The following is a 9708-nucleotide window of genomic DNA, read 5'->3' on the forward strand; positions in this document are numbered from 1 at the left end:
GGCACAACCTTTTCTTTATAGGAGAAAATTCTTCTTCTTATGTATTTTTTCTTAGGTGTGGGAGGGTGAATCAAATTTCAAAATTGAAGTTGCCATGTGTATTGACATTTATTGCAAATTGGAAAATCAATTAAAAAAATTAAATAGGTATCACTTTGTGAAGAACAGTACACGACTATATTGGTCATATGACGGCGTATTAATTGCATATTGTTCATTCACTCATTGTAAGTCAGAACAGTTTTATACCGACACAGTTGACAACCGCTCCTTGCAGGGGAATTATCATGATTGCACCACCAATATTTTCAACTCAACAGAATTAGGACCTTCTCCTTGGTCTTCATGATGAAATGACAAATGTCTTTAAAATAGGAACCAGTAGGACTGTTAAGTGAACAGACATTTTCTGACATTTAAAGGTCTCCTTAACTCTCCTTAACAAAATGTACAGGGATCTGATGTAGAGCAATTTACTCAATCAGTTCCTCATGTCACTTCAGAATGACACAGGGCTCTGGCATACAACATTAATCTGGAGCCATTGTGTGTGGGATGTTACTTTTAACATATCCTTAAACGCTTCCAATAGGACTAGCCAATTCTATCAGGTCGATAAGTTCTCTTGTGTTGCACCGTCTTCATAGGATGTAAATAATAGTTATAGAAAAGGCAGGGACACACACATTGGTTTGGAATTTTTATTCACTGGCTTAAGGGATGCATTTAATTATGCTGTATGTTCAGGTATTTAGACAGGGTGGAATGCAACATATTAACTATCTATGCCATGATATACAATTCTTATTAATGACAATGTCTCCCAAGATACTGTATACATCTACTTCTACTAACAAGCAAACAAAAATAAAACTATGAAGAATGCACTCAGTAGAGTGCAGACCTCCACCAAGGCACAACAATCTCCCCTCACATAAATTTGCACTGAACCAGTCTTGGCAATCCAGTAATTACTTTTAAGGACACATTTGGCCTGATGGTGGCGGTAGGGGAAAGGCCATGGTGTGACCAAAATTAGCCGGTTTCTTCCCTCCTGGGAAAATTAACATGCAAAGCACGTTAACCATTTGGCCATTACATATAGCAATCACACTTGAAAAATTTGGCCTGATAAGAAAAGATCTGGAAGAAACAACATGGAGTCACCAAAATCAATAAGTTACTTCCTCTTGAGAATGTGAATGTAGACCGCCAATTTCATGGCAGTCCAGCCATTACTTACAGATATGTCTATGTCTTCACAACCATGGTGGAGCTGAAAATAAAATAATTATCGTAATCAATTTGCTGCCCATAACTTTAAAAAACAACAACAACTTGGAGTATGCATGTCCTGTAAAAAAAAAAGTCTTAATTCATCGAAATTATTTGCATAAATGTAAAATGAAGACCAATGTTAATTTTCTATTTTCTGCTATTTCAGTGATGTGTTTGGAAATGGATCCTCTAAATGTGAAGCCCAAGTAGAAAGTGGCGTTCCCATTGCCGTAGGGTACTGAGGATTAATTATAAGCTGGAATCTGGAAAAACCTATTTTGAAGACCTTGGAGAAACACATTCCCATCCCCAAGTCGACCATCAGAAGTCGGGTAATGAAAACAAAAACATACATATAGGGTTAAACATACCACATAGCACTGTAAGTGCAATAATAAAAGTGCGTAAAACATGTCCAGCCTTGAACAGGCTTCAAAAGTGCTTAAAATGTCCCATATTGTGGAAAATTACATTTCCGTTGCGATGTGCATTATAAAGAAGTTTAAGGTGCTATTAAAACACTGTGAAAGTATCAAAAGACAGTCCCCAAATAACTCCACACCAGAAAATGTGCATTTAAACGAGCTGTTTGGACTTCCGTGAAGTTGTGACCTCACAGCAATATGCTCATTTGCTTCATCATGGTCCACATTGTAGCCATAACAAAGCCAAGTGTTCAGCTCATGTTAGCCAATCAGAACAGATGTTTATTGCTATGAATTAGCCTTAATGATACAGTCACTAAAACAGCCGCTTCTCAGTATATCTTTTTTTTTCTGGTACTTAAAACCACACAAACGTTGTCTTATGGATATCCGGACCTAAAATAAAACATTGGAAAGGTGTACAATATGGGAACTTTAATCTCTGGTATTTTTCACACCTCGCCACTTCATCCTTCTTTTTGACGCAGGGAGCTTCTTTGTGAGACTCTCCACTTTGCTCTTGTGTACAATCTTGTCCCATCCAGTTCCATTGTTCAGGAAAACCTGTAAATTATTCTCTTCCTATGGGGAATGTCAGTTTGGTCCAGTAACTTTAACTGAGGAATTCAACAGTTGACACTGGCAACTTTGTATTGGTTTACTTTATCAAAAATTTAAATCATCATAATTCATGGACTGTCATCACCATGGCAATTAATTACATATTTACAAGTACTAGATGTATCCATGATGCAGATCAATGTTATTTTCCCATTTTACGCTATTTCGGTAATGTTGTAGGCCACGGGTCCTCTAAACGTGAAGCCCAAGTAGAAAGTAACATTCTCATTGCCATAGGGTAATGAGGCTGAATTCAAAGCTTGAATCAGCAACTTCTTCTTCTGAGGACCCTGGAGAAACACATTCCCATCCTCTGTCCAGCCATGAACAGGCTTCAACAGTGTTTTAATCTCTGGCATTTTCCACACCTCCCCGCTTAGCCACTTCATCCTCTTTTCTGACACAGGGAGCTTCTTCGTGAGACTCTCCACTTTGCTCTTGTGTACAATCTTGTCCCGTCCATTTCCATTACTCAGGAAAAAGTGAGTGTAAATTCTCCTCTTCCTTTGGGGAATGTCTTTCATTTTGGTCCAGTAACTTTTACCAAGGAATTCAACAGCTGACATGACAATTTCATATTTGTTTTCCTTATCATCATCATTGTCATCTGGCCAGAAAAGTAAGGTGAGCAAGAAAAGAGCACTGGATACGCATTTGCTCTTGTCATTTGGGAACTGCTGGCAGAGATTCTGAAGATACTGAATTGGTGCAAGCTTCGGAGACTGAGTTGAAAGGCAACCTAAAGCAATCTGAGTTGCAATGTAGTTCACAAGATCCAGTTGTTCCAGCCTTGCATTCAGCAGGTTGGAAGGATACAGGGATATTATTTCCTCCAGCACTTGGATTTGTTCCCTGTCTGTCTGGTCATGCAGGAGGGAGAAGATTGTTGTTATATTCCCCCCTCCAAGACGATATATCTGCATGCGCTTCATGAAAGGAGTCACAGTCATTGGATTTGCATTGCCTTGCTGCTGAGCTTTGGTGGGAGGAACACTGCTGAAATATTTTCCATATGCAGCACTCTTTTTTACCAACCAGGTCTTTGGATTTTTTATTCTGAACTCTGATGTCTCAACTGTTTCATCCTCCTCTGCATTTACGTCAGTCTGAAAGTAGCTGAAGTCTTCAGAGATCCATTCCAAGTCACTGCACATGGACATCTGAAGGCTTTTCAGTTTGCTGTGGAAGTTTTCCCAAGGAGTCTTAACAGCTTCAGGAATGTATTCTGTAACCAGGTACTTCAGGCATTCAGAGCTTCCACCAGTTTTGCTTGAAAACAATTGCAGTGAAAATATAAGCTTCAACAAGTTGCATCCAACCTCCACTGCAGCAAAAAACCCTGATTTGTTCATTGTTTGAAGATCAGACTTGGCTGCCATCTGACAGTCCTTGAAGCACTCTATGGCTTTGAGTGCTTTTTCAATAGCATCTGCTGTGTTTTGTGGTGTCTTCGTCTTCTTTTCAATCTCTTTACATTTGGCATTGAACCATTTCCTGTACACCTGCCCTTTAGTGTCCAGGATGTACGAGTTTTGAGGCATCTCTTTTGTTGCTATTTCTGCCCATTGTTCTGCTTTTTCAAATTGTTCTTGGGTGTAGTTGAGTCGGGCAAGCTGCTGAGCAAAGAAAGCATCTTTGTTGAATCGCTCATATGCTTCTTTTAAAAGCTTGATTGCGTTGTCTGGGTTTTCGTCTTCCATCACATGTTCAATGAGAGGAGAGAATAAACTGTCTGATTCATCACCTTTAATGACTCTGCTGCGTCTCATGAACAAAGCTCTGAGAAACTGTATATACTCCTCTTCTCCAAACCAAAGCACATCATCGTGGAGAAGATCCATTGCAATTCCGCTTTGCTTGTGCTGGCTACTTGACAACTTCTGGAGAATCTTTTTTGCCACCAGTGGATGAATGATACGGATTGAATGAAAGTATTTCTTGTGATCTCTCAAATGTATGAAGAGAAGCTTAGCTTGCTCACTTAAGGATGTCTCAAAAGTGTGTTGACGAAATCTGTCCATTGTGAAGGTTATTCTCATCATGGCCTCACACTGAGCCTGGGAAATGAAGGAGTTCTGCACATAGGCATTGAGCAAAGCCACATACTGAATGAGCTTTGTGACAACAGATTTGTGGTCAATGTCTTGCAACAAATGTTCCACAAAGTCTTCTATGTACTTTGGGTCAAATTCTTCACTCATCAGGACAAATGTCAAGATGAACTGTGGCTGATACTGTTGTTCGAGCTTCTTTCTTTTCCCAGAGAACTGCCTCTTCTCCTCTGGTGACAATTTGTGGGTCACAGCTATATTCTGGAGAGGCGACTCTTTGCATTTTTTCTCTGGATTGTGTGAACGCCTGCAGCTCAGAATAATGAAACAGGTTGTCCCTTGTGCGATTCTCTTGGTGTTGCTGGCAGTCATCAGTTCATTCCGTAGGTCACCCAGGTATTCGTTCTCACAATCTTCCACCAGTAAGAGTACTGGGAGACATTTTTGTGGGGGTTCCTTTTCTTCATATTCGCGTAGCTGAACTGCATGCTCAGACACAATAATTGGCGAGTATGACGGCTTCACAACTGCACATCGTAGGTCTTTTCTGTTGTTCCAAAGTACCTGTCGTGCAACTGTGCTCCCACCACTGCCCGGATGGTGGTATATATTGATGCTGCTCACATGTACTTGGTCTGCACCTCTTTTCTGAATGTCGCTGAGACGTTTTGAAATTTCCATGTAGGCATCCCTCTGAATGATTTCGTCAAGAAACTTCTTCTCTGCAAGCCAGAAATTCAGCCACTTCACTTTACCGCCATGGTAAAACTGCCTTTCCAAGTTTTCTTTTTCTGCCTCAATGAAGTCGGTGCTGGTGTCGTCACACTGATCAACACTCAGGATCTCTAAGGAGTACATCCTTTCCTCCTCTTTAGTTTCAAGGAGGCACTCTCCTTTTGTGAAAACTGACAAATGTTTGGTCGCTCGAGATGTCAGAGGCTGAATGCGTTGCAGAGTAGCATTCACATGGCTCATTTTCATCCCCACAACGCTGGAACGGTTAACCATTTCGGCACTACAGTATGTCTCGGCAAAGCCTTGCCACTTCTGAAAGGTGTTTTTACATTCTGCAATGCATATGATGTCTTCGTGACCTTCCATGTCAGTGAAAAACTCAGAGAAAGTGTGCAACAGAGGCTTCTCTACAGGGGAAGTGAGAAGAAAGATCACCAAGAAGGAGCCCTTCGGAAAGATCTGTTTGCATATTAGCGATACAGATTCCCTCAGCAGTGTCATTTTGGTTTTGATCCAGGTCATTTCATCACAGGGGATTTCATTTCCATGGTAATCATTTCGTCCATTGCAAAATATCCAGCTTGTCTGTTCAAACAAGTGTAGGTGGCTCTCAAATTCTTTGATGCTCATGTTACTTGGAATTTTGTAATTCTGCATGAAATGCAGATTTGCAGCATGGTGCTGAAGGTATTTGCCACAGAATCCAGACACTTTTGAATCTGGGTCAAAGTCAAAAACACAGAAAATCTTCATGTTCAATAAAAAGTCAATGTTTCTCAAATGGTCCTGCTGGAATTTGTTGGTGACAAGGATGTACCACTTTTCTGTTTCTATGAACTTTTTCCCGCTGGTCACAAGCAATGAGAGTTTCCCGCCCAGGTCTTCCCAGAAATCTGGTGCATTGAGAAATTGTGACTTTTCAGCCTCTTCTCTCAGATCATCTCTATCTTTCACACATTGGTAGAAGGCAAAAACATTTTGATCAATAACTGGTTCTGTTTTGGATCCTACTCTGCGATAGATTGCCTCCTTTTCTAGTTCAACCTTGTTTGATTTTTCCTTGAAGTTTGGAAGGCGGACAGAGTACACTTTGTTCTTCACTATGTTCACTGTGGGGACGATGTCAACCTCCACAATGTAAAGCTCTTCTGTGCTGTTTATGCTGTCCATGACCCGGACAAACTGTGGTGGGCGTATACACTGTCGCACATGTTCGCTGTCAGAAGTAAAACACCGTTCTATATGGTCCAACGCATCAACAAAGATATCTTTCTCTGTTACAGGAATGCCAATTATTTCACCATGTGTATATTCTGTGTCATCCCTACTGTCCATCACACCAAAGTGTATTGTACCATTTGTTCGAATATTCATGCATCCAGCACCAAATTTGAGAACCTCCTTGGCAAATTTTGCTTGTAGCCTTGTCCTGTCCAATTTAGTAGCATTTGCCAGGGATTTGTATTCATGGCAAGGTGTGATAAGATCAATGACACCAGATTCAGGCTGTAGAACATTATTCTTGACGTATGTGAAGTCAATGCCTTCTTTGCCAAAAGGCCTTGGTTTACAGTCTTTCTTAGTGGACAAGGACGATTGGTCCTTTTGTGTCTGTGTCTCTGGATGGGACTGATTGGTGCCAGCACCAATGGTCACATCACCTGTGCCTTGCTGCTCATTTTGACTTCCAGTTCCTCTGAGCCTAGTTACTTGAGTTTTTTTGGTCTTTTGAAGTTTGCGTCCTTGAAAAGTTTTAACAAGCTCATTTCTTTTTTTGACTATTCGGAAAGCAGGGCCAGACTTCATGCCAGTCTCTGTTTTCAGAAAGTCCTCGGTCACCTCCTTCAGGATTTTGCCATCCACTTCCTCTTCTTCCAGCTTCTGAACATACTGCTCCTTCACTTTTATTGACCTTAACCAGGAGCTCACGTCGGATTCCGTCCATTCTTCAAGCGGTTTGTCGCCCAATTCAGCTGAGGAAGGAGGATACAACAGGACATCAAATCCAGAAAATGTGCAGATGATCTTCTATCCCTATACAGGTGATCTTAAGAACACTTTACTAGTTGTAGGGATGAGAAGCTGAGGAATAGCATGTTTTATTTGAAAATGTATAGTGCAAGAACATACAACATGTTGCTATGCAAACATAGGAGAACCTAATATGGTGCTGTACACTAATATGGTCCAAAATATGTAAAGTGAATATATTCTAAAATATAGAATTGATGAGTCAAATTGAAATTGCTTGCAGAATTAAAAAATGATGACAAAAAATTACATGGTATACATACCCATTACTCACTCATGGCTTTGTTCATTTGAAGTAAAAATGCCCACATTCAAGATGTGTACTCCATCTGAGAAACATTGGACAATATAATCAATTAAAATGTGAAATCACTATTGTAACACATACACAAGGCAGTGTAGAAAGTAAAACAATTCTGTAACTACTAGTTTGGTGAGATCAGATGTAATGTATCTCCGTACAATTAGTATATGTGCTGTATATACAGCAAAACTTTCACAATAGTAACACTAGGAATAATGGATTTGATCCTTCACCAGACTGGGACCCAGAGCCCCTTCTTCCTGGATAACTTGCCAATTTGGATAATTTGCGTCTGTGGAGTCTGAAGTCTGAAGATTTATTTATTTTTCACAGATTGCAGAGGTACCCAGGGCCATGTGTTCATGTTTATATTTTACAATAATAAAAACACCACCCCTTATTTGACCACCCCTTTTCATCTTAACATGTTGATCTTAACAAAGGAACAATAGATCATTTCGGACTTCTGACGGTCAAGATAGGAATAGCAGCAACAAACACCCTCAAACCACAACACTTTGTATCCCTCCCCCTTCTCTGTAAATGCACTGACGGTGTTTTTATTGGCTGTGGCAATTAGAACCAATTTTCAACCAATGAGCTTAAATTATTGGAGTTATACAATGTTTTGGTAGAGAGTGTTGGGGCACCAACTGTATATATACACAGGCAGAGGGCAAGTCAACATGTCAGTGAGCCTTTTTCAATGATAGGAAGAGATTTACAATGGTCTTGCAACAATGTTTTAACCTAAAAATCTTATCTATTGTACCTTTAAGCAATTCATATGTTTTTTTACATGTCATTAATTTGACTCTCATGCATGAAAAGTATTAAAATCAGTTGATTACAAATTTTTCATTTCATTATGGTTCATTATTCGATAATAGATTAGCCTGACATTGCTGACATTTAACTTGGACATTGACCTTTCAGTACTGTTTAAAGCGAAATGGGCATGGTCAACCTGACAGGAGATCACATGCGTACTGCATGCAGGTAAGAAAAATAATCGCTTGTGTTGGGTGGTAAACCGGTTGGGTGGCAAATAAAAAAAAGATCTTACCGAAACAGGCGCTGTTCTATGTTGATGGCTAGTTTTGGAAATTCAACACGCATCTGTGAATGCGTTACAGTTGGTTCAGTTAAATTTCACACACTGATTTGAAGTTAATGGATTCCTGTTTGACACAATACAGTAAAAAAATTAAGTTTTATTTTATTTTATCGGCAATATTGACGGTATTTCTCGTATTTGATGTAACATACTGTATGTGCCTCGGTGTTGTGAGATAAATGGCAGGATTTACGTGTATAAGAGTCTTGTGCCACTGCAGCGAAACAAATAGTCTCATGTTAACCCAACTTCACCATTAGCCTACTTATAACATCGCTTCTAATAAGATATTCAAACCTAGTCTTAAAAGCACTGAAAAATTACACTCGTTTTTTAAATGTACTTTTCAAGAAACCTACCATGGTGAGAAACGTATAAACTCATCAACTGTAACTAAAAAAAGAAAATGTATTCTTGTCAATATGCAAAAAACATATCAGTTTGGAAACGTTTATAAATCGTAGTGACGCGGTATACGCGGTGTTTGCTTTTATATATATATATATATATATATATATATATATATATATATATATATATATATATATATATATATATATATATATATATATATATATATATATATATATATGCGCCCTTGTAGACTATCATAGCTGCAGTATTCCGTTATTTAAGTAGCAAAGTGTTTTTCCCAAGTTTGCCAGGTAGTAAGGACCATCCGGCCAATTCCTTACCTCTTTCATATTGATGGAACCATTAATGAAAAAGATCGAAAATTATTATTTTTTCATCGAGATTCATATTTAGCAGTAGACAAGTGTAGACGATATTGTTGTTTTATATCCCAACGCGACGGAAATCAAAGCGATGAAAATCATTGCAAATGAATCATCTAAAGAGTGAACTCAAAATTACCTGAAGTTCTACTTCTCTGTGAGACGCCTTGAATATCATTGAATATATTGAATGTGCATGCAGGTAGCCCCCCCCCCCCTTTTTTGAGGTGCGGCATAAAAAAGGGTGCGGGCTATCTGCATGCACATGAAAGTTTCGATTTCTGGAAAAGTAAAGTTTGGCTCCAGATCAAGAAACATGAAAAAACATGATTAAGAAAATTAACAAAAATCTTACCTATTGTACCTTTAAGCAATTCATATGTTTTTTGCATGTCATGTCAAAACAACT

The 9708-nt window shown here is 39.1% G+C and overlaps 1 protein-coding gene across 1 annotated transcript; it reads right to left on the bottom strand.

Moving 5' to 3' along the window:
- Positions 1 to 2479: 2479 nt before the first annotated feature.
- On the bottom strand, positions 2480 to 7801 carry LOC133114052 (sterile alpha motif domain-containing protein 9-like). The gene is made up of 2 exons (XM_061223246.1): positions 7792 to 7801; positions 2480 to 7083 (listed from the first exon to the last, which is right to left on the bottom strand). The coding sequence occupies exons 1-2, from the start codon at positions 7799 to 7801 to the stop codon at positions 2480 to 2482; spliced, it is 4614 nt and encodes a 1537-aa protein (XP_061079230.1).
- Between the last annotated feature and the right edge of the window lie 1907 nt (positions 7802 to 9708).

Source organism: Conger conger, chromosome 16 (assembly GCF_963514075.1).
Source record: "Conger conger chromosome 16, fConCon1.1, whole genome shotgun sequence".
NCBI classification, from domain to species: Eukaryota; Metazoa; Chordata; class Actinopteri; order Anguilliformes; family Congridae; genus Conger; species Conger conger.